Source organism: Monodelphis domestica, chromosome X, assembly GCF_027887165.1.
Source record: "Monodelphis domestica isolate mMonDom1 chromosome X, mMonDom1.pri, whole genome shotgun sequence".
NCBI classification, from domain to species: Eukaryota; Metazoa; Chordata; class Mammalia; order Didelphimorphia; family Didelphidae; genus Monodelphis; species Monodelphis domestica.
This window is the reverse complement of record NC_077235.1, coordinates 8,965,000-8,990,974: the sequence shown is the minus strand read 5'-3', so window position 1 is coordinate 8,990,974 and position 25,975 is coordinate 8,965,000. Positions and strand designations below refer to the sequence as shown.

Here is a 25,975-nt window from a genome sequence, read left to right as displayed (position 1 = left end):
AAGCCTAGAGTGGTTTGCCATTTCCTACTCCAGCGAATTTGGCAGATGAGGAAACTGAGGCCCACAGGATTAAGTGACTTACCCAGGGTCACCCATCTCATCTAGTAAGTGTCTGAGGCTGGATTTGAATTCAGGAATCCACTGGGCTAAAGTAGCAAGACTCAAACCCAAAAAGAGTCTGGTCTGAAGGGAAATTATTTGAAAATGAGGTTTTCACAGGGCAAAATGAAAGAATTAATGAATGGTAAATATCTCCTTTGTAGCTTTTAAAACTCAAACCTCCATGGTTCCTGCCCCTCAATTTCAGGATCCTTTCTGACTACCTATTTACATTAAAATAAGTCTTGAATAGTGGTGAAAAGGCTTGGTTTTAAAAGAAGCTGGAGCTAGAGAGCAAGCCATCTCTCAGGAACTACCCCCATTTCTGACTGCTCATACCAGATCCTGGTTTGGGGCCTGGTTGCCACAAGTCTAGAAGAGAAGCAGAGAAAGTCATAGCATTGGAGTCCATGGCTCAAAAGGGAGTGATCACAGGTAGGACCTCTGTTCTCTTAAGTTGTGGTCAAAGTGCAGAAGAAAAGGAGGAATCAAATAAAAAACAACAACCTTTCCTTGTCCCCTTTAATATGTGGAAGGAAAAGGGCGCATTGGTAAGCATCAGGTTTAAAATAGTTTCCTTTTGTTAAGTTGTGCTCTAATTACAAAGTCTTTGGTCAGGTTATGGTCATCTTATGAATAAAAGCACATCCATCTCAAGTTATTCAACACAAATTAGGCATTGATAAGGAAGAAGACAATATTGCAAAGGGGCAAGGATCTACCTGGCTGCCTGAGGAACCAATTTCTGACTGGAAAGAAACCACCACAAAGCACAGGATTTGGGCCACTCACCCCAAGGTGGCAGCTTTTTTCCATCTGCTTTTGACACAAAGCAAAAAAGAAGAAAGAGTCCAAAGGGCTATTGAAAAAACTCAGCTGCATGAAACAAAGAAGCTGCTGGTTCAAGGAAGGTGTTCCTGAGCAGGCCAGCCAAAATTAAGGGCTTAGATAAAGTAATTAGACTAAGCTGGCAAGGAGGACACAAAGCCAAAGCCCCGGCACCAATATGTAGAACCAGATCTGGAAGCCACGAAGTTCTAGATCCCAACTCACAAGGAAGATTGTTTTCTACTTAATTCTAGTCAGAAAAATTTAGAATGGCAAGCAGCAATACAAGATCTTATATAAGTTCTTGAAATCGGGTCCTAAGGTATAGCTTTTAAGTGACCTTGCAAAGATTGATCACTAATATTTAAAGGGTTATATTGGTTTTATTAAACTTACTCTTGAAGTGTTAATCGCCTGGATATATTCTAAATGCAAGCAACAGAATGCAGTAGAAAGAGCTTCCAGTGAGAAAAGGATTGGGTTCCGTAAATGATTCCAGTACCTTTCAGCTATGACTATGGGAAAATCCCTTCCTCTCTAAGCCTCAGTTTCCTCATCTGTGAATTGAAACAAACACTCATACTACCCACCCTACAAGACTGTTGAGAAGAAACTCTGCCCCCAAGGACTTGAGGAGGCTAAAAATTGTCCAGCCACCAACCTAAGGATAATCTCTCCAAAGTTAGCTAAGAAGAGTGATAAAGGTGTCAGGGCAGCTAGGTGATACACTGTAGATAGAGCACTGGATCTGAAGTCAAAAAGACTCATGCTCCCGAGTTCAAATTTGGCCTCAGACACTTACTAGTTATGTGACCCTAGTCAAGTCACTTCACCTTGTTTGTCTCAGTTTCCTCATCTGCAAAAGGAGCCAGAGGAGGAAATGGAAAAACACTCCAATATCTTTGTCAAGAAAATCCCAAACAAGGTCACAGAGAGTCAGGCAAGACTGAAAATGACTTAACTACAACAACAAAACTGAAGGTCTTAGAAAATGATATACAGATGTAAACCAGGCCAATTCACTGATTTGTTTGGTCAAATAAAAAAAAGGAAAGAAAACCTGGGGCAGGGAAATAATCATATAATTTATTAAACTAGACTGTGGTAAGTTACTCCCAATAATAATGGGAATTCATTTCCAATAAAATTTTGACAAAACTCTACTGTCACTAATTTTATATTCTTTTTGAGTGGCTAACATGACACTGTTCTGACATCATTCTGAAACCAGTAATTAATTACAAAATCCCGAACCACTCACATTTCTGTGGGGATCAAAAGAGATATCAAGCAACTACCAGCTTCTGAATGTTCATCAGGAGCTTTGTTCACATCGACCCCAGAAGACAGGTACTGCAAGGATGATTATCAGAGACCTCAAGAGAAGCTGTCACTTTGGTACATATACAGAAGCTGGGATCAGATCCCAGGTTTTTTTAATGTCAATCCCAGGGCTCTATTAGTCAGATTGACTTGCTAGGGGGCAAATTACAGAAAACACATTCAGATTTGTCTGAATTTGTAGCTTGAATAAATCGCATTTCATAGGACTCTGGTTAGTAAAAAAAAAAAACAGCACTTTCTAAACTCACGGTGAATGAAGAATGAAATTCTATAGATTGAAGGAAAACATGGCAGGTGTCTGGCTGTCCTTAGTATCTCGGGAACCAAATGGTACCTCTGACCAGCATCACCAAAGCAGTCGGTTTTGTTATTCAGGTGCTGACTACCTGATCTGAAAGGCAGCAAAACTCCATAGTTTTTCTCCATTCTCCCTCTAGTTATCATCCCACTCCTTCATCAAAGGATGAGTAAGGGAATGAAATGAAGCCCATTAGATTTTATTCCGGTGATTATTCTAATAATCCAAGACGGTCTTATCACCCAATATTACAGATAATAGAAAACTGGAGCATCATACTGCAATGATGTAGATCATATCTACACATGTGGATAGTGTCCATTTCTGTTGCCACATTCTTACCATTGATATTAAGGATAATACCTCAAAATTGCTAATATATAAAAATATTTTCTAACAATATAGCAATTTATGAGGTAATTTTCCTATTAATTTGGAAGGCAAAAGAAATTTACATTACTCTGCAGTTTTCCAGGCCCAGTGGCCCAGAGGGAGAAGTGCTATGCTCCCAAGGATCTAGAGAGTAAGGAGGAAAGTTGAGATTCAAATCCAGGGACTGATTCCAAATCCAGGGCACTTTAAAAATGAAAACCCTTTCCTTCCTTTCATTAACAGTAAAAGAGATATTTGAGCTGGGGGTAGAATTAGCCTTACAATCAAATTTTAGCAGTTCACATTTAAATAATGAAATCAGAACAGCTTCCAAGCTTCTAGAAGATCTAGCCTTACAAAGGTCTGCATCATTTTAGGCCAATTCACCCCAGGGCACCAATGGATGGGTACCTTCTGGAGAACTGCCATGTAACTAACACTTTTGATTAGAACCACACTGGTCTTGAAAAAAATTGGCAACATAAAGCAATAGTAAGACTGAGAGGCAGTCTTCCCCAAGGTTTCAAGGCTATCATTTGTCATGCATTTATTTATTAAGCATAGGCAGTCCCCTTCTTACATAAAAGACATATATATATTACTAGCAGCCCTGGATCAAGGGAGCTGGCTCCCATGGGAGCCAGGGTTTTTGTGTCTTTTTAAGACCATAAGACAAAACCCTAAAACTAGGTCAGAAAATCTGGAGATCCAGAAAAAAGAAAAAGAAGCCATGAACAAAATAGGAATAGTTTAGGGGAGCTGACCTCAGGTACTGACACCTGGGTTCCAAGGCTCAGCTGGACTGGTCTGCCTTCATGGACACATCCTATATCCCAAAATATATTCCCCATGTCCTGCTCAAAGGGTTTTTGTCAACTTTGTGGTTAAAGAGTTTACATAGAGGGAGCAGCTGGGTGGCTCAGTGGATTGAGAGCTAGGCCTAGAGACAGGATGTCCTGGGTTCAAATCTGACCTCAGACATTTCCTAGCTCTGTGACCCTGGGCAAGTCACTTAACCCCCATTGCCCAGCCCTTATAGCTCTTTTGCCTTGGAACCAATACACAGTATTGATTCTAAGGTGGAAGGTAAAGGTTAAAAAAAGTTTACATTGAACAATGAAGCTTTGATCTCATCCAAATAGCTACTCCCCTCATTTGAAAATGCAGAAGTCCCCAAGTCACTTGGCTGAGTTCTCTGACTTTTCCCTAAGGGGGCAGGTAGATAAGGGAACTTCCTGAATTTGCATATACTATATCCAAACAATATACTCAATCTTTGGATATCAAGTAAGGGGTGGGTCAGGAAAGGAGGAGATGTTGGAAAATTAGAAATGTATTATTTATCAAAGAGTTGAATGTTTGGTAAGACATACACTTACAAACACACATACATAGTTAGAGATATAAATAAATATATACATATAGACTATCTATAGATACTATATCATCTCATACATTTTAATCGAAAGCAAAAAGCCCATACATACATTATTGATACCAAAAAGATCCAACTGACAGAACTACAGCTATTGACCTAACATCCACCTTTCTGTCTAAGTAAAATGGGTACGAACCTCTAGACATACAGAATATTTTCTATGAGAACTTTAGTAGGGAACAGGCAGACTTTCCCAAGAGATATTGCACAGCAGGTCACAATTTCACTATGACACAAATGACTGAAAAACACCCGGAACACACAATCACCCTATGCTTCTTTTCTAAGATGTTTTTTAAAGCATTCAACTTGGTAGAGCCTAAGGCTCTCTCCCAACAAAGTCTCCTATCCTTGCATCAACATTATTTAAAATTCCTTGAAAGATATAACAGATAGCCTGTAGTAAGTGAGGTATAAAACAGGGAGCCAAGTGCTTGCCAAGGACAGTTGCTACTTTACTGATGATGTCCACTTCGCGGACTAAGTTGAAGAAGTTTTCCCTAAGGGCTGTGAAGTTTTCCAGATGCTTTCATTTGTGAAAGGTATCATGCTGGCTTTGCATGAAGCTCCAGAACCTTACAGAGCCTATTCAGAGCCCTAGAAGCACTTAAAGAGTTCAGTCTAACTATTCACACAGGTAAAATCAAACAGATAAAGATTGTTTTCTGGATCATAATACACAGTTAGATGGACAACTTACACATCCTTCATCAGAATATGGACAATGCCTTGGACAGACAGAACAAATCAATGTTTTTGTCCCTGAACCAGAAGAGGAACACATTGCATCACCTTCAGGAAACTGCAAAGCTTCTTTAATGAGCCCAAGCTTTGTCCAAAACCAGTGATCCTGCTTTTTAATACTAATATTCTAGTTCATAAATTAATGATTTTGAGCAAGACCCAGGAAGGTCTTGGGGCTATGGGGAGTTAGATTGTGGGACCCGGGAGAAGGCAGTCCGGGGATGGATAAAATGTATAAGCAACCACTTTAATATAACAAAGGGACAGACTATTATAAAAATGAGAACTTCACGGCTGGCAAAAACTTGTTACAGGCAAAACCTTCAGGAATGCGGACAGTTCCTTAGGTCTCTCTGTTGCTGTTTTAATAAATTTGTAGTGGAGAATCCTTTGATTTTTACATCACCCACATTTCCCATTATATCGTTGCCCTTGGCTCTAAAACAGGCATTCCTTATATTAAAGATGGGGGCTGGAAGCTGCTATATGCAATGTTCCATACCTGTGGTCCCCTGACTTCTGCCAAGGAGAGGGGCAAGATATCTTCTCATATCTTTTCTTTAGGGCCAAATTTCATCATACAATCACACAGGATTCGGGTTCAATTGTTCTAATGTAGTTTTTGCAATTACAGTGTTGTAGTCATTGTGTAGATTGTCTTTGTGGTGCTGCCTAATTCACTTTGCATCCGTTCACTGAATCCCAAGTTTCTCTGGACTGATGTTCATGTACCACAATCTGCTCACCCATTTCTGGGTAGATGGGCCTCTAATTTGGATCCAGTTCTTTGCTAGTATAAAAAAAAAGTATCACCTCGTTTCAAAAGAGATTTGGGGCCAAGATAAATAGAAAAGAACACAAGAAGGTTACATTTACAAATGGCAGTTTAAGATTCTTATCAGAGACATCACCTACCCCTTTCTAGATGGGATACACCCGATAACTAAAATGCCCGTTTCTGAAAAAGTAAGTTTGGATATTGCAAGAAGCCCTATAATCCCTAGAAAGCTGATCTGGAGTTTATACAAAATGCAGACAATTCAATTAGTCTTCAACTGGCACATTCTATTAACATTAGGGTATGGCCAGTGCTTACTCTGAGCAGGCTGCCTCCCAGAAAAGGTATCCAAAAAAGGATTTATCCAAAGCTTCCAAGGATGCTATATACTCTACCTCACCCTACACGATGACTGGGTGTAAACCCTTCATTATTAAAACAATTCAAGGGAGCAAAAGTACAATTCATAGCTAATACAGATACAAATACAATTAAAACAAATATGGATTAGATGCATAAGTAGAATTTGACCATAGATTACCCTAGTTTTAAACTGCATCAATTTAAATTATGAATTACATCAAGACTTAAAACATTAGGCAGGAAGACTAGATTTAATCCATTTACTGTGTACGTAACCTTACAGAGCTAGGAATCAGGAAGACCAGAGTTCAAAAACAGTTTCAAAAACTTACTAGCTATGTGACCCTGGGTAAGTCACTTAACCTCAATCTGTTTCAGTTTCCCCAACTATAAAATGAAGAAAATATCACCTGCCTCCAGGGTTGTTATAAGGATCAAATGAGATACTGACAATATATTTATAAGCACTTAGCACAATGCCTGGCACATAAGTAGGTGCTTAATAAGCATTTGTTCCTTTCTCTCCATGTAACAAACCTGGGTTGCTCAGTCTCTCGAAGCCTCAGTTTCCTTACTTGGAAAAAAAGAGAGTTGATAATACTTGTACCATTTCCTTCACAAGGTTGCAGTAAAAAAAAACCATGTAACCATTCAAAGGCCACAGAAATCTATCTACCGAAGGACAAGCTGCTTCTAATAATCTTTTCAGCTTGAAGTTTAAGAAAATATCAGTATAAAAAAGCCTATGGTGGGCCGCTGCGTGGCTCAGTGGATTGAGAGCCAGGCCCAGAGACAGGAGGTTCTGGGTTCAAACTAGACCACAGATACTTCCTAGCTGTGTGACCCTGGACAAGTCACTTAACCCCCATTTCCTAGCCTTTACCACTCTTCTGCCTTGGATGGAAGGCAAGGGCCTAAAAACAAACAAACAAACAAACAAACAAATAAATAAATAAATGAATGAATGAATGAATAAATAAACAAATAAATGAATGAATAAATAAATGAATAATCCTATGTCCCAAATTCTAAAATAAAGATTTTGACTTTTTTCAGATGAAAAATAATTATTCAGTTTTCTGATGTGGTGCTATATTACTTGCCCAAACTAATTTTTAAAATTCTCAAGCCATAATGGATATACATGGCTTCCAATGTAATTAACATAGATGGTGAATTGTAGAGAATCAGGGAAATTTCTTGCCATGTTCTAGTCAAAGAGCCACGAAATGATATTAATTTAACCAACATGTATTTAAGTGAAATAAATTTGTATGTTCTGAAAATGGTAACAAAGCAAGTGCACTTCTGTTGCTAAACTATTTTTAATCTCTAATACTGGTTTCAAACTTCAGGATGTAGTTTTAACAATCAAAAATTGAATATGTTTTAGATCAAATGAGTTATAGACCAAATTCAATCTTTTATCTTCCTTTTCCTGTTTATTCACAGACTTGAAATATTTGCTTTTTCTTTTTGTTAACTCCTAAATAACTCATCAGTTTAGAATAAATTGATACTAAGACAAATATATTTTCTCTAATTATGCAAAAGCTACTGCTATTAAAATCTGAATTTTCACATCATTGATTATCAGGTCAGATGAGTTCACTAGTTCAATTAAGTAATAAAATCTCCAACCTATTTCTTAAGTGAAAATCCCTTGGAATTTGAACAGGGTAGTAAAGGTGATGATGACCCTGGAATGATGACTGCTGGTGTGAAGAAAGGGACATGTTTTTCAATATAGAAAAGGGAAGCTGGTGAATTCTTTAAAAAACAAACAAAAAAAAACCCTTACTGTGCATCTTGGAATCAATATTGTGTACTGGTTCCAGGACAGAAGACTGGTAAGGGCTAGGCAATGGGGATTAAGTGACTTGCCCAGGGTCACACAACCAGGAAGTATCTGGGGCCAGATTTTATACCAGTATCTCTGGTCCTCTAGGCCTGGCTCTCAAACCCTTGAGCCATCTAGTTCCTCCCCCCCTCCCCCCACCAGGTGAATCCTCATTAAATAGTTGTTGGCCCTGTAGAGCAGAAAGCTCCAACTCCCAGGCAAATGCTAGGAGGGCCAACAGAGCTTTAGCAGAACCAGACTGAAGATATAGTAACCAAGATAAACATATCCTGACCGGGCAAACAGGGGAGCTCAATTTAGTCAGAAGCCACCATAGTTGTTTTCAGCCTTCTCAAGTTTTGAACAAAGATTTTAAAAGTAGCTCTAGTGGCCTAATGAAAGAACACCAAACAAGATTGCTGAATAAGGTGTAGTACCTAAATCCACCTCCTCTTCATCTCCAGAAAATAATACAACAAAGAATCAAAATTCTCCAGTACAGAAATTATCAAAGGATAAGAATAACTACTTTTTCAAAAGAAGAAACATAATCAGCAATCATCTGAAAAACGCTGGGGAAAAAAACCTTTCTAATGAGAGAACTACAAAACAAAAATTCTGAGATACCATGCAGTCCATCAATAAAAAGGGAGAAAAAAGGGAAATTCAGTGTTGGAGAGGCTTAGTATAGAAAGGCATGCTAATTTACCACCAGGAGAGAATTATGCATTAGTCCAACCATTTAGGAAAACAATATGGAACTATGCAATTGAAATTATCCAACTGTTCATACCCTTTGACCCAGCAATCATACAATTAGGTTGTTGCCTTCAAGGAAGTTTGAGGATAGCAAGGATATAAAAAAGATTCATAGGAGTGTAATTTTTAATAACAAAAAGCTGGAAATTAAGTATGAGTCCAAGAACTTGGGAATGGCTAAATATTGCTTGTGAGGATAAGAGACTGGACAATGAGATTTAACTCTATGTTGTCAAAGTCAAATTACTTGTGTTACTTCCATGGTTCATTTATAGTTAAAGGTTACATTAAGAACCTGTTCTTAACCTACATCATCAGTTTCCCCCTCAGTTCAGAATGATGCATCCCATAGTTGATACTAGGCAAAATAAGCTTAGAAATGTTTTTCTACCAACGAAAATCAACTTTAAATCAATGAGAAGTGGTCATTTATCACTTTAAGGAGCCTCTCCCAAAGATCTCCAATCACATACAATGAAAGATTATCACCAAAAACAAGGACATACTGACATGGGAATCGACATTTTCCATTAAGGCACCTACAGCAAGTTTTTCCTTTAGACTAGAAAATCTTGCAGCATAATGTATCCTCAGTTCTCCATTTAAAAAAAAATAGGATATACTATTCATCTGCTATTCAAAGCTAAGCATGATTGGTTATTTTCAAATCCAAAAGAATATGAACTAAAAGGAATTAAAAATAAAACTCCAGAGAAACAAAGAAACCTTTTGCTCTCATAGACATTTTTGACTTAAAACGAGGAAGATCATTTGGCAAAATTTAGAGGTAACCAGGTAGGCCCCAAGGACATGCAGTAAGTCCTAGGCACCATCTATCTCCTGCCAGCAATCTGAACAAAAGGCTTTGTGCTAGCTATAGTCAGACCCTCGGAGGGGCTAAATGACAAAAACTCAAAAAAGCTAGGCCAAAAATGGAAATTAGAGTTGCCAGGCAATACTTGCCCTTGGGGTCCAGGCACCTTCCTTTTTTCCAGGCCATCATAAAGAACTTGCACCATCCCCAAATAAAATTGAGAGTGACAGAGAGTCCTCCTTTATAATGACAATGTGCTACCCTCAAAAGCCTAGGAACAAGTCTGCATAATCAATGCTAAATAGCAGTAGGGGCTCTCCACGGATATAAAACTTACCCAGTTAGAAAGAGGGCTCAAACAATGACCTGAAAGACAACAAGCAAAAACATAGCAAAGAGCCTGGTACTCTTAAGGCATGTTTAAACTAAATATCTGTCTGCAGAAGCACACTAATGGATTTCAATAAGAGAAAAAATTATCATAAATCCTTGAAAATTACTATGTCTAACTTTTTCATTTTATAGAAAAAGAAATCGAGGCCCAGAGAGGAACGGATTTGAAGGAGATGGTGAGACAAGTGAATTTACTATGGGGCTACATCACCCACACCTCCTGACTCCAAAGCCTGGGCATCTTACACTTCAATACCCCCTCTACTTGCCAGTCTATCTTCTGTGCAACCATTTTCTGAAATTAACCATACCTAGGCACTTCCTCAATGTTTGAGGTGAGTTGATGCAAAGCCACTCAGTTGAAAATAATGGTCTCTCAAGAGTAGGCAGGGACCTTAACAGCTGCTCTACTACAGGTAGAAGTCATTTGACAATATCCCAGAGGTGGTCCAGGCTGTGTGAACACTTTGGGGGACCAAGAATTCCTTATCCTCAAAGTATATTTGAGTCAAAATCAGTCACCCTTTCACAAGAGCCTCTCTGGGATCCCAGTTCTGCCCAGTGACAGGCTGCCTTCCACATGAGAGTTGTGCTAATTGAAAGAGGATTATACTTGTTCTGAGTGGCCCCACAAGGCAAAGCTAGGAACAATCAATGGGTAAAAGTGGCAAATTTAATGCCTATGTAAGGAAAAACTCCCCAACAATTAAGGCCATCACAAAGTGGAAAGGGCCGCCACATATTCAACTATCATCTCTGTACTGGAGATTCTCAGATTTACTCATCAAGCCCTGACTCCACGCCCCTCACTTTTAATCTTGAATCCCCAACTGCCTACTGGACATCTCAAACTAGATGTCTTTATATACATCTTAAACTCAACACATCCAAATTGAATTCATCTTTCTCTGAAAATATTCTCCCCTTTCAACTCTCAAGAGCATCCTCCTTCCTCCTTCCATCATCTCCTCACTCTCACTCTCCACATATCTAAGCTGTTGCCAAGTCCTGTTGATTTTACTTTGGAAACACCTCTTGTATACACACCCACTTCTGACTTGACTCTTAGAAAGTTGTTAAAATGCCCATCCCCAGAGACATTTAAGAAATGACCAAAATGATAGCTTGCTGGGTATGCCGCAGGAGGGTTAGAGAATCCTATGTTCCTCTGGACTTTTTCCAGTCTGTTCATGTCCCTCAGATATTTTTGCTGCACATTACTTCAGATACAGAGTAATTGGTGAGAATGTGGCAGGACTACCATTTCCCTTGCTCGGGGTACATTGCTTCCATTAATGAAGCTCCAATTGCATTAGCTTTTAAGACAGCCATGTTTCACTGTTACCTCATACTGGAGCTGATGGTCAACTAAAACCCCTAATTGTACAGCCTATACCACCTCTCCTGTATTTCCTCCTCAGGAAGTGAAGGAAAAGGCCATGTATCAGGAATGTAATTTTCCCCATTACAGAACTGGGTGGGGTTGGGCAGGGCCTGTTGAGCAGTGGGATAATCTCACAGCTGTTGTCTAAAGAATATGTGTGGACAGTAGAATCTCATCTTAAGATGAGTTTTGAAGGATTAAGTCCTGTGAATGTTGAATAAAATAAATGGTATTATTCTGAGAGCAACTGGGCAAATTAACATTTCCACCAGCCCAGTTTCTACATGTATGATATGAGAAAGCTGGTCATAATCTCCTAGGATCCCTTCCAACCCAAAGATTCTATGGCTCCATAATCCAAATTTACCAAGTTAGAAGTGCCTTAGAACAGGCTTACGTTGTGTACAGTGTACACACCTACAAACATTCCTAAAAGCACGGCAATAACAAATGTTATTTGGACCTGAAAAGGTGTTTCCTGCCAATACAACCTGAAAATTGAGAATAAGATTGTGAACAAATTCTCAGGTCCTCTCTGCCCAAAGAATCCTGCGACACATTCCGCTCCTACAGTCTTAACGTTTGTCTGCTCTGAGTCTCCAATATCGAACACGTAAATGAATGCTCCCTTTCAAAATAGATTGCTTTTGTGTCAATATAACAGCAAGTCTCATAAATATGATTTTGGACTTTTGAATATTTTCAAAAAGCAACGAGCATCTCCAACCTCATCAGAAACTTAAGACAAAAAAGTTTTATGTGATAGGACTAGAGTGATTTCTCAGTCGTTCAATTCAATAAAAGTACCAACTATGTGCTAGGTGCTGTGAATTTTAAAAGTCTCCATCTTGGTCTAGCACCCAAAAATTGTGCACACCCACACTACACGGGCATGTGCTAGTCAATGACAAATCAGAAATAACTAACTGCCCAACTGGGCCGTCCTAAGCCAAGCTAGAGTCACCTTTGGCACATGAGAGGCACAGGAAGTGAGGTAGGAAACAGCCTCTGGAATTCGCGCACTTTCTGTGGAGAGAGCTAGACGGCAGTTCGTGTTAGAAGCTTGAACAGAGAGGAGGCCCACAGACAGCTTCCCTTCAGATCAGTGACGTGAGTCAAGGGCTGATTCCTTCCACCTTGGCCCTTTGGGCCTAAACTCCCTCTGCCTTCGTCACAGGTTGAGTAGCCCCTTTCCCTTTTCTCCTCTCTCCTTCTCTCCCTCTCCTTTTCCCTACTCCCATTGTGATTAAACCTCCATAAACTCCATTCTGACTTGAGTGTTTCATTTTAGGAATTTCATAAGTAAATTCCTTGGCGGCCATTGTTCAATATTATAACAATCTTAAAAGGTGAAATTTTCACCACAACAGTGCTGGGAATATGAAGATAAAAATACAACAAGATCATAATATCATAATTTCAGACCTGGCAGAGATCTCAGCAACCATCTAGTTAAAATCTTTCACTTTTTTAAAGATGAAGAAACTAAGCCCTAGAGAAGAGAAGGAACTTGACAATGGTAAGTAAGCAGAAGAATCAAAGTTCAAACCCAGGGCCCTCCACCTCCAAGTCCAATTCGGCTGGCTTCCACTCCACTGAAACAGTCCAGAGAGATCACTCTAAGTTCACAATCATTCAGTTTAAAAAAAGATTATGTCCTCAATCAAAATGTATAGCACAGAATGCTCTTTGAAGTATCCCCATTTAACCTACTGGCTTATACCAAGTAACAGGTTGGCTCTGCCTTATGATGCCTAGCTAGTAATCTAGGTAAATGTAAGATGAGCAAATATAGAGACATCTCCAGGCCAAGTGTTCATTCTGGTTATTTGTGTCTGACTTGTGGTAGAGCATTCTGAGCTCATATTGGTCTGATTAGCCACAGTCAGACACACTGTATACACTGACCCAGAAATTTTGATGTCATTTTGGTTCTCTTGGAGTAGGAAAGAAAACAACCACCAGTGATCTAGGAAAGGAGGGACCAACATGTTCCTGCCACCTTTTTTTTTTTTAGCAGTCACCAGTTTGCCTTGTCCTGCCTAGTATTGGTGATTCTTTAGACTGATTCCTAGTGAGAAGTTCCTTGAGTTCCAATGCCTCCTTCCCTTCTCTGCTATTGCTACCACAAGAACAAGAAGTGAAATCCACACACAGACAACACGATGCAGCTCTAACTATAGAACTGTACATGGTGAGCAGTTAGGGCAGGTTTTGGTTAAAAATAGGAAGCTATGTCCCAAGAGACATTTGCTTCTCAAGTACCACAGTATCAAAGAGCTTGGGAAGCTACAATATCCCTGGATAAGAAATTATTTCACCAACTCAAATAAAACTAACCATTCTTATTTTGATGATAAGCTAACGAACTGACTGGTTAGCCACAAGTTATGAATATTATTGCCAAATCACAAAATCTGAGAGTTGGAAGGGCCCTCAGGGACCAACTAATCCAACCCATGAACAAAAGGACCCTCCCCATACACAAACCTCAGGGGATCTCAGTCCCTCATCTGTCAAAGGAGAGGCTTGGTCTGGATTGCCTGGAGGGTCCCTTCAACTTTAACATACCCACCAAGTAGTTGTTCAGCCTCTGCTTGAAGACCTGGAGGGGTAAGGCATAGAGGATGAATGACCACTACTTCCCAAGGCAGCCTGTTCCACTGTGTGACAGCCAACACTAATGGTTTTCCTACCAACAAACTGAAATTGGCCTATGTGAAACTTCCCCCACAGCTCCCTCTCATCCCAGTGCTCCTGATGATACCCTTTGGAGCCAAGCAGAACAAGTCTAATCTCTCCTTCAGGTTGACAGCCCCTCAAATACCTAAAAGAGAACTGTTGTGCCTGTCCCCCTCCCCAGGCTTCTCTTCTCTAGATTTTTCAACTGATCCTCATGACATGGATTCAAGGTCCTTCACCATCTTGGTTACCCAGCTCTAAGACACTTTCAGACTTATCAATGTCATTCCTAAAATGTGGCGCCCAGAACCAAAATATCATGCTCCAGATGAGGTCTGAAGAAAGTAGAAGATAATGGGACCATCACCACCCTGTTCCTTGGAAGCCTAGAGTCCCTCAATGGAGTCCAAGATCACTGTAATACCATGACTTAATAATTTCAAAAAATCCAACTGTCACCTCAAGAATAAATGGCTTCAGACAGTAGGTAAAGGAGGATGATGCTGCGGCAGCTTCAGACTGAGAATGTCTAAAATGGGAGAGACACTGTGGTGCAGTGCAAGGAGTGCTAGATTTGGAAACAGAGGACTGAGTCCAAATACCACCTCTGCCACCTCACTGAATTACCTGTGTGACCTTGGACAAATAAACCTCAGGGGATCTCAGTCCCTCATCTGTCAAAGGAGAGGCTTGGTCTGGATTGCCTGGAGGGTCCCTTCAAACTCTACATTTCAAGTCCTAAGGGTCATAATTTCTTGCTGCAATTTTTTCAAGGAGGCAAAAACTTTTAAAACCTTGATTATAGAAAAGGAGTATATTTGCTGTACTCTTAGATCTGATGATGCACCTGTCTTAGCCCCCAAATTTAAGTGAAATAAGGCACAACACGCATTTAACATCAGCCCTTACCAGCAATCAATTACAGAATGGTGAAAATGAGCAGATAATGGGTGAGAGAGTCATTGCTCATGGCTGATCCAAGTGTGTATACCCTGGAGCTGCCCAAGAAGAGGAGTCAGTAGCTAGGGCTCTGGCTGCTATAGAACTAACTGCAGATTTCAAATTTACCCATTTTCAATGTCGGAAGAAAGGTATAGTACCTTTTAGAACAGAAGGTATGTAGAAAGCATTGGAACTGGCATTATACGAAATTGGTCCATAGCTGGGTAAGCACAAAGGGTACCCTACATTCAACAGTTACTATTTACTTAACAAAAGAGACAATGGCAGTCTAAAATACACAACCAGGCAAGTGACTAACGTGCAAAGTTGAATAATTCCAGTGGCGAACAATTTTTGCTCCTAAACAAACAAGAAGGGAGTAAACTTCCTTTCCCTTTAGGCTAGAGGGAGAGGGGCTCCAAGTGGCATTCGAAATGAAGCCTCAAGGTCGAGAAAAGCGAGACCTACAGAGAAAAGTCAATATGTAACTACAGTAAAACTACTCAACATCTTTCTTACATATTCCCAGTCACCAAAACATCTTGCAAAATTAAGGAGAAAGTACAAAGCTGGAGCTATGCTTCCAACCACCAGATTACTCAGCACTTGTTTATATCTCTTACTTGGCGGTGCGTTAAGTACATTTATAGTTATCTAGTCTCCCCCTTTATTTAGACCGCCGTTTCCCCTAGAGTTGGAACCCAGTGGTCAATTGGCTTTGCCTCCTAGCAGTGCTTAAAGAAATGTAGTTACCAGCTGTGGTGAGAGGCAAAGCCCTACCGCTTCTTCCCAACCCGGTCCTTAAGTGCATTGCAGTGGATGGGGAAAAGTTCGTTACCTCTGCACTTACAAGACAGGAACAGCGCAAAGATGACATGGACCAAGTCTGAGCTCCATAGCTCTTTACCTCGGCCCCTCCGGGGCCAAAGCTAAATCAATGAAAGACAAGTCTTGGGAGCCCTGAGTTAAGACGCATCCCTAACCTGTTCGGGCCCGGAAGCGGGACGGCCAGAGGTAGAGGTGGGGAGCCCGGGACGCCCTCGCTCAGAACCCCCGAAGGGAGGGTGGGGGAGCGGCTGCCCCTCCCTGCCAGGGTCCGAGATTGGGCTTCGCAAGGGGGAGAAGGGAGACCGGGAGGGTAGTGGTGGGGCTGGAAGGCAGTCCCACTGCTGGGGTCGAGGGGAGGCGCTCCTTACCCGGCGGGGTAGGCACCCCCCAGGTGCACGTCCTCGGGGGCATCGTAGAACTCCTCGGTGTCGCTGTCCGACGCCATTTGTGGGACACACCCCGGGAGGGGGCCGGCGGTCCCTCCTCCTCCTTCTGCCCCCGGCAGCAGAGAGGTTGCAGCCCGGCCCGCCGGGGCTGGAGAGGGGGTACGGACAGATCACCGGAGGGAAGGGGAAGTCGGCCGGCCAGGCGAACCGACAGAAGGAGGATGCTCCGCCGCTGGCGGCAGCGGGTAGATTCAGCCTGAGGCGAGTGAACAGCTCTCAGATGGTCCCCCGGCTGACGGGGCGGTGGCGGCTGAGGAAAATCGGGGGCTCCCGGCGGCTCCGGCCCAGAGAGGGGCGGGGAAGAGGAGGGGGCGGCTCCGGGTCCGGCTCCGTGCCGCGGGGGAGGGCGGGGGCGCAGGCGGCGGCTCCAGCTTTTACCGCAGGGACGGCGGCGGCAGCGGCAGCTGCTGAGGAAAGGGGGCCCTCAAAATACCGACGGGCGCTGAGCCTCGCGAGAGTTCAAGAGGCAGCCGATGAACGACCTGGGCGGGAGGAGGAGGGAGACGGAGGCGGAGGCAGAGAGCAGCCCCGCTCCCACCTCTCCTTCCCGAGGAGGCGGGGAAACTAACTGCCAGTGCGCTTGCGTAATGACGACACTAGGTGGGGCCGGAAGGAACGCGGGAGGAGAAGGATAGAACCAGAGGAGAGGGGTTGGGCGGGGCGGGGTCGGACCCGTCCAAGCTGGCCTGGAGGAGGGGGGAGAAGAGGCTCCGGGTGCTGGAGGAGTGCGTGGCGGGAGGACCCGCGCACCCCCTCGAGAAAGATGTGTCACTGGGAGGGGCGGAGTCTTCCGTGTCTTCCTAAGACAAACTAGAAATAACTTTCTTGAGTTTGAAGGCTCCTAAGGGGAAAAGATTTAGGCCCATACTCTGAGGGGAGAGAAGAAGTAGGGTGGGAGTTAAGCTTTTTCCCAGCTGGAAAATCCTACCTTGGGGGTTTAGACTGGAGGCCATTCACTAGGCGAGGCTAAGAGACCTGCCTCGCCTGCTAGCCACCCCGCACTGATGCCTTGAGATCTCTCCCTAGAAGATTTAGTTCCTCCGCACTGAGGCGAGTTCACTGTTCAAGTGTGGGTCCGGCAATTGTAGTAAGAATTCTTCTACCTTGAATTAGGGTAATGCTGCCTCACTGCCCGATATTGCAATCAGTTTTCCACGGGCAGGTTTTCGTGAATGCCCCAAGGCTGTCACTTTAGTCAGCTGCCTACCTAACCACCATATTGGCCAAAACTGCAGAGAGAAAAACGGAGTCAAGAAAGCCATGGTTAGTAAGCCTTGTATGTGGTTATGAAATTACACTTTCACAGCAGAATTTGTAAGCAAAGAGTATTATGTGCCACCACTGGGCTAAGTGCTTGATATACAAAGAGATAAAAACATGATCTGCCCTCACAGAGTTCATATTCTGATGGAGGAAACAACATGCATATAAGTACTAAGTACATACAAGAAATCTCCTGTCTTCCAGACTTTGTAAGGCTAGCCCATAAGATAGATTACACTCACTCTCCTCTCTACCTCTTAAAAAGCCTCATTGACCTGAAATGCCCAGTTCAAATGCTAACATAGTATGGTATTTTCTAACCCCACCATTTAATCTCTCTCTTTTGCAACGACTTTGCATTTGTACATACGTTAATGGTCCTATAAGCTTCTCAAGGGCAAAAGCAATTTGGTTTTTATCTTTGTAACAACACTTGGTAAATAACCATTTATTAAGTATCTGTTATATACCAGGAACTGGGCTAAAGAGGGTCTTTCATGTATTGGACACTGGATACTGGTCTAATTAGATTAAGTAGAAACACAGGTTACTGGCAGTAAAGACCATACAAACTCCTCATCACTGTAGGGGATTCATGCTCTGAATAGAGGTTGACCTTCTGAGCTCCAATTCAGTGGCACTTGGATGCCCACCCTCAAGCACTCAAAAAATGTTCACAGCTGCAGCACAGGATCCACCAAGCTCCACATGGATTTGATCAATAAACATTCAACTAATGCTATCTCCTATGCTCATTCTAGGAGGAAGCAATGCAGTATGAACAGAAAGATGGCCTCTAAGCCAGCAAGATCTGGGGGCAAGTCCTGCTTCTGACACAGACTGCCTATGTGACTCTGGACAGGTGACTTGACCTCTCAGTGACCCCAGACAACTCTCTAAACTGTTGCAGACCAGGTGCCACCTGACATTGTAGAAAGGGATTTTTTGATTATGGATTTCTCTATACTGAATCCAGTATATATCTCTATACAGATCCAATCCCTCTTGGCTGTTGGACAGGGTCACAGTTTAGATAAGCCAGAGTGCCTGCCTTCCTAGTGTTTATAGACTAGTGGGGCTGAAACAGACAGAAGCATGGAAAACTATACTGTTCTGAAATTGTTGTTGTCCATCCTTCATCTTTAAAGAAGACCAAGGATATCTCTCGGTGATGTCTTGACTTGTGAGTAAATTAGATTTAAGTGAGGCAGTTACCAGCCTCACTCTTTCTTCCAGTCACTAAGTCATCCAAGTCCAGATATCTGACCAAGATCTAAGAGCTCCATGCTTAAAGGGCCTTGAAAAATTGTATACCCTTTGATCCAGCCATACCACTGTTGGATCTGTACCCCAAAGAGATAATATGGAAAAATACTTGTACAAAAATATTTATAGCAGTGCTTTTTATAGAGGCAAAAAAAATGGAAAATGAGGGGGTGTCCATCGATTGGGGAATGACTGAACAAATTGTGGCATATAATGGTGATGGAATACTATTGTGATATAAGGAATGATGAACCCAGGACAATACCAAGGAACTTATGAGAAAGAACACTATCCAAATCCAGAGAAAGAACTGTGTGAGTAGAAATGCAGAAGAAAAACATAGGATCGATCATGTGGTTTGATGGGGATATGACTGGGGATGTAGATTCTAAATGCAAATATTAATAACATGGAAATAGGTTTTGAACAATGATACATATATAACCTAGTGAAATTGCTCATTAGCTCTGGGAGAGGGGAGTAAAGAGGAGAGAGAAAGAGCATGAATCATGTAACCATGAAAAAATATTCTAAATTAAATTTTTTTTAATAAAAGGAAAAAAAAAGATCTAATTGCTCCACAGTACCTGCTTCAGTGGCCTTCATGGCCATTGGAACAAATTGTTCTCATCTGCCTGTTCTACTGGGTGAAGTCTTCACGTGCTTAGGTTAAACATCTTCCTAATTCCCCACTGGTTTTGAGATCTGATGGTTACCCTTGGCCTTGTTTAGTCCATCTGCTGAGACAGTTTACCAAAGTGTGGCTGCTGTGCATGCTGTAGCTTCTTGGAGAAAATGGTGAGAAGTGGGTGAAAGGTAGACACCAAAGGAAAGCTCTCATACCTGGAGTACTAGTCTACCTGGAACACCCCATAAAGCCCCCCAGACATTACAAACTAAAGTGCTGTCAGAAGTCTTGGACAAAGATTACTACTGATCAAGGGGATCATGGGTATGCCTCAGTTAGAAGGCTTGAACTGAGTTTTCAAAAATAAGTAGGAATTCAGTGGGTACAAAGATGAGGCCTCTCTAGAGCCAAAGAGCTAAAGTATGGAAGCATAGGGCATTTTGGGGATTGGACAAGAGAATGCAGTCGAGTTTTACTGAATTGTGAAGTGCTTGGAATAGTGAGATATAAGGTAAGGCCAGAAGGATCAGGGGGGACTAAAACAGATAAGGCCCTTGCTGAGGAGTCAGAACTATATCCTGAAGATTTCCCAAGGTTTCATGAGCAAGATGTACCTTGACTAGCAATATAATAAAGAGGAGTAAAATGAAGTTACAAGATCTGTCCATTTTCTGAGGATAGGTTGAAGGATGAGGAATTGAATGAATGTAGACAGATTCATATTAGGAGGCTCCTACAGTAGTTGAGACAGGTGGTAACAGTGGCCTATGTTTGAGTAATAGCAGAAGGAAGAGAAAGAAAAAGGCAAATTTGAGAGGAGTTTCAAAGGTATGAGAGTTGAGGGAGAGCAGTGGGTCTGAATATTAGAAGCAAAATGGATGGTGGGTTCTCAAATAGGAAAATGGGTTGAGGGCAAAAGGTAAGAAGCATTCTTGTCAAGTTGGAGGTCTTGTTGGAACTAGTCAAGTGGAGCTATCCCAGGAACAGGTAGAGATGTGGATCTGGTACCCAAAAGATAAGTCAGAGTCTGAGAGCCATCTTCTTAAAGGTGCTAGTTGAAGTAGTCAGAGTGAACTGGATGGTCAATTAATAAACAATCATTTCTGAAGAACCCAAAGTACACACTGTGCTAGGCATTAGGACAGTGTAGAGAAGAAAAGAATTTGCCAGGCCTAGAAGGGACTTTCTTAGAGACATAGTCTAATCATCTGGCTTGACAGGTGAGAAAACCAAGGCCCAAAGAGAGGAAAAGGACCTGTCCAAAATTGTCCAGGTAGCAATTGCTATCTCAGGGGTTGGGGACAAACCATAAGTCTACCTATGGACTAATGATAAAACAAAGCAGCCAATGATTAGTCACCAGCAGCAATGTCAACTCTAAATGCAAACAAGATTATATAAATGGGCTACTTACATTTGCTATTCATCTGCATTGAATCCTAGGCCAGGAGCTTCTGTTATGGGTATCTGCATACTGTTGAAAGATTATTCTTCCTTGAATGACTCAGAGATGAATTATTCTGTGACAGGATGAATTATGGCCTAGTGAAAGAAGTCAAGGGGCCACAGGATGCCTTAGGTTTAAAGATAGGGGACCAATTTGGTAAAGAAGGGGAAATGTTTTCAAATTGGTGGTATGGAAGAGAGGAGAAAGTAAGCATCATTGAGGTAAGAAGACTGGCCAACTGGACTGATGGTCAAGAGGCCAGGTTCCAGTCTCTTCTTAGCCTCTTCTCTCTGTGACTTTAGGTAAGCTAGAAAACCTCTTCTAGACTTTACTTTGCTCCTCTGTAAAATGGAAATGCTGGGCTAGGTGATCTCGAAAGCCCTTTCCAACTCAAAAAACCCAGCATTGTCTGGTCTTGGCTTTGACATTATATATATTTAGTATACAATATATGGTAAATTCTTTGAGGGAAGAGTCTGTGTATCTCCTGCTCTTGGCAAAGAGGGTTGCCAAGAATTAATTGCTTAGTAAATGTTCCTTGGATTTAATTGAATTCCATCTTTTTGTTTTTAAGAGTGATTTCTTAAAGGCCTTTTTAAAGGAAACATTTTGAGCAGGACACAGGAAGAAATTGTTTCTAAATAACTTTCTCCTATGAGAAAAATTTGACAATGTTCTCCAATCTGCTATTGACTAATTCTCTTATCATATACACAGTTATTTCTCCCTGGGTTTAGATTCTTTTCCCCTCCATTTAAACATAGGGAGAAATACAGTTAATATTATGTTCAAAGAAGAGTTATAATCAGTAAGGCTCATAATGTAGCCACTGGTTCACTATCACTGGGTCATGAAATCACACTCTGTTCAGCTCAGTATTGAAACAAGGTCTCTTAATGGACTGCTCTCTACCCAAGCTTCAAGAAATCTTGATCTGTAAAGCACTGTAAACAACCGACTCATAGATTTAGAATCAGAAAGGAGCTCCCAGATCTCCCAGACCAACTCCTTCATTTTACAGAGGAAAAAACTAGGCCAGTAGAGTCAAGGTCACAGAATTCATATGTAAGTCTTTTTCCTGAAAATCCATCAATGACTCTTTGGAAGATGTATTAGACTAAGCAAAATTAAATGTATGCAATAAGCAGAATACAGATTGAGCAGTGATTTCCCTCCTCAAAAAATCAAATTATTCCACATGGAGCAAAGCTTACGAAAATTAGTAGCTCCTAAATTTAAGTTTTCACTCACATGGTTAACTTAAGTAGCTGTCATTGAAATCCTTTGGAATGGTTTGCTTATATTTTTGATGAAAAGTTAAATTTAGGGGATTGTAACTATGTCTCAGAAGGTAGCTATATGGTACTGTGGATAGAGTTTCCAGTCTGAAGTCAGGAAGACTCATCTTACTGAATTCAAATCCAGCTTCAGACATTTATTAGTTGTGGGACCCTGGGCAAGTCACTTTATTGAGAGTTGGACATGACTAAAACAATCTAGGTCTCATTACATAATTATATAATTTGGGGGACAATATGGGTCATTTAATTACATTTCAGTAAAATATAAGCTCCCTGAGGGCAGGGGCTGGTTTCATTTTGTTTTTGCATCCTCTCCTGGCTGCACTCAGGCTATCTCTTGTTGTTGTTGTTGTTGTTTAGTCAGTATCTGACTCTTTGTGACTCCATTTAGGGTTTTCTTGGCAAAGATACATACTGGAGCGATTTGCCATTTCTTTCCCCGGCTCATTTTATAGATGACAAAAATGAAGCACACACAAGTTTACTTGCTTAGGGTTATACAGCTAAGAAGTGTTGGAGGCCAGCTTTGAATGCCAAAAGATGAACTTTCCTGCCTCCAAGCCCAGTATTTTATCCACTGTTCTACCGAGCTGCCCATTTAGAGTTGACATTGCTGCTGGTGACTAATCATTGGCTGCTTTGTTTTATCATTAGTCCATAGGTAGACTTATGGTTTGTCCCCAACCCCTGAGATAGCAATTGCTACCTGGACAATTTTGGACAGGTCCTTTTCCTCTCTTTGGGCCTTGGTTTTCTCACCTGTCAAGCCAGATGATTAGACTATGTCTCTAAGAAAGTCCCTTCTAGGCCTGGCAAATTCTTTTCTTCTCTACACTCTGTCCTAATGCCTAGCACAGTGTGTACTTTGGGTTCTTCAGAAATGATTGTTTATTAATTGACCATCCAGTTCACTCTGACTACTTCAACTAGCACCTTTAAGAAGATGGCTCTCAGACTCTGACTTATCTTTTGGGTACCAGATCCACATCTCTACCTGCAATGAGCTGCCCCATTCTTTTTCCTGAAGCTCACTCCAGCTCAGTCATTTCCAGGACTGAGCATGGTGGTTGGCATATAGTAAATGCTTAATCAATACTCATTTACTTGTTGACTTTGTCTCCCCATCCCATCGCCTAGCCCAGTGCCTGTTATTTCAGGTGCTTAAAAATGTTTGTCGAATCTGTTGAACTGAAATGGTTGTAAAATACTTAAGAAATACTACTTGAAAACCCTAATAGGTACTTTGGTGGTTACTCTGAAAATCAGTGACATGACCTAGTATAATAGGTGCTACCTTTTATTTATTTATTTTGAAACCTTATTCCAAAGGAATTTTAAAGGAAACCAATTCTAAAGGAAATTGTTTGATCAAGGCACAGTAAGAAATTGTTTCTAAATAATTATCTCCTCACAGATAACTTTGACACTGCTCTTGGTTCTGCTGTTGACTAACTCTCTTATAGACAAAGTGAATTCTCTCTATTTTTTTATTATTATCCCCCCCCCCATTTAAACAAAGGGAGAAATACAGCTAATATTCTATTCAAAGGAAAAGGTTTTCTCAGTAAAGGTCATACTATAGCCATTGGTTCATAAGAGTGGCAAGGACTATGCAATGGGGGTTAAGTGACTTGCCCAGGGTCACACAGCTAGGAAGTATCTGAAGCCAGATTTGAACCTAAGTCTTTAATGACTACTGGCCTGGCACTCTACTTTGCTACCTAGTTGCCCCCAGGGACTATCTTTTATGGGAAAATAAATAAATAAAAGAGGAAAGCTTTCCTTTTGTAGTGTTCTGGGCTTTTAAACCATAACAGTGACATCAAAAATACAATGTGGGAACTTCTAGGGAAAATTCAATGCTTTTCAGTGTGTCTCAGATGATAAAAATGTCATCATAAACAACCTAATTTGATTCCAACATTTTAGCCAAAATCAAAGACCAGAAATATTCAGCTCATGTTCAAGTTAAATCGAAACCCAATCAAAAATACCTAGAAACATATTCCACATCAGTGAGGTTTTATTTTGGAGCTTTCACCACACACCCAGAAAATTGGCAAGGACAAGAGATAGGAATGGTCTGTGTTGAAAGGGCTCTGGGGTAGCATTTAACCATTCTGGATCTCAGTTTGAAATTGTTCGGGAAAGTGGCTAAACTGTCTTTGACTCCCCATTCCCATTGCTAGGGCTTATACCCCCATGAAAGTAAGACTGGGGAAAAAAGGTCCAATCTATCCCAAAATATTCCTAGTAGCACTCTTCAGAATAGCAAAGAACTGGAAATAAAGTGAGTGTTCATCAACTGAGGAGTAGCTGAAAAACCTGTCTGTAATAAAATTTTATTGTTTCTTGTAAACAACATATAGTAGGATTCTGGTTTTTAACCAGAGTGGTCTGCTATCTGCTTTCGTTTAATGGGTGAGTTCACCCCATTCCCATTCAAAATTATGATTACTGACTTTGTATTGTCCTCCATCTTATTTTCCCCTTTTGATCCTGCTCCATTCCCTTTCATTCCATACCTCCTCACCATATTTTGCTTTTTTATGACCCCCCAACCACTTCCCCCTCCATCCAATTACTTCCCCCTTCCCTAGTCTTATTCCCTTTCTACTTCTATGTAGGGTAAGATATAATTCTATACCCCAATGAGTATATTTCTTTTTCCCTCTGTGAACCAGTTATGATGAGAGAAAAGTTAAAGCATTGCCCGTCACTACCCTTATCTTCCCCTCTCCATAATGGTTTTTCATGCCTCTTTACATTATATAATTTATCCCATTCTGTCTCCACCTTCCCTTTTCTCTCATTGCAATCCTCTTTTTCACCCCTTGTTTTTTTTACATATCATACCATGTACATACATATAATTTCATATAATCACATTTACATGCACATGACATCATTATATATCATCATATACATCATATCATCATAATCAGCTTACTGCCCCACCTTTCTTCTAAGTATATTCCTTCTATCTGCCCTACTAGTAAGAATAATTTTTGAGAATTACAGATATCCTCTTTCCATGTAGAGATACATACAACTTGACCTTAATGAGTCACTTAAATTTTCTCTTTCCTATTTACCTTTTTAGGCTTCTCTTGGGTCTCATGTTTAGGCTTCAAATTCTTTTGTTTTAGACTGGTTTATTCCCCAGGAAAGCTTGGAAATCTTCTATCTTATTGAATGTCCATTTCTCCCCCCTGAAAGAATATACTCAAATTTGCTGGATAGGTGACTCTGGGTTGCAAATCTAGATTTTTTTGCTTTCCTTAATATCATATTCCATGCCTCCCAATCCTTTAATGTAGGAGCTGCTAGGTCCTGCGTGATCCTGATTGAGCTCCATGGTGTTTGAATTGTTTCTTTCTAGCTGCTTGCAATATTTTCTTTTTGGCTTGGGTGCTACCTATTATATTCCTGGAAGTTGTCATTTGAGGATTTCTTTCTGGGAGTGATCTGTGAATTCTTTCAATTTCAATTTTATTTTCTTGTGTGAAGCTATCTGGGCAATTTCTTTAATAATTTCTTGTATTATGATGTCCACACTTTTTTTTTTAATCATGGCTTTCAGGTACTCCAATAATTCTTAAATTTTCTCTCCTGGATCTATTTTTTAGATCAGTTGTTTTTTCAATAAGTAACTTCATGTTTTCTTCTGGGTTTTTTCTCCAATTCTTTTGATTTGATTTTGTTGTTTCTTAATTTC

General features: G+C 41.0%; 2 protein-coding genes across 4 annotated transcripts in view; one reads left to right on the top strand and one right to left on the bottom strand.

The window, feature by feature from the left end:
- WDR44 (WD repeat domain 44) overlaps positions 1–16,950 on the bottom strand; it is an 84,365-nt gene extending 67,415 nt beyond the window's left edge. Inside the window, exon 1 of the mRNA XM_001374332.4 lies at positions 16,275–16,950. Within this exon, the coding sequence (XP_001374369.1) occupies positions 16,275–16,351 (77 nt within the window). The 5' untranslated portion in view covers positions 16,352–16,950. The remainder of the gene's footprint in view (positions 1–16,274) is intronic.
- Positions 16,951–17,193: 243 nt separating this feature from the next.
- The window catches only part of KLHL13 (kelch like family member 13), a 296,890-nt gene continuing 288,108 nt past the window's right edge, over positions 17,194–25,975 (top strand). For 2 of the 3 annotated variants that reach the window (XM_056809598.1, XM_056809589.1), the window contains exons 1-2: positions 17,194–17,615; positions 18,377–18,477. The gene's annotated coding sequence lies outside the window, so the exon portion shown is untranslated. Of the gene's footprint in view, positions 17,616–18,376; positions 18,478–18,775; positions 18,799–25,975 lie in introns of those variants that run through there. The other variant, XM_056809599.1, reaches the window with a different exon arrangement.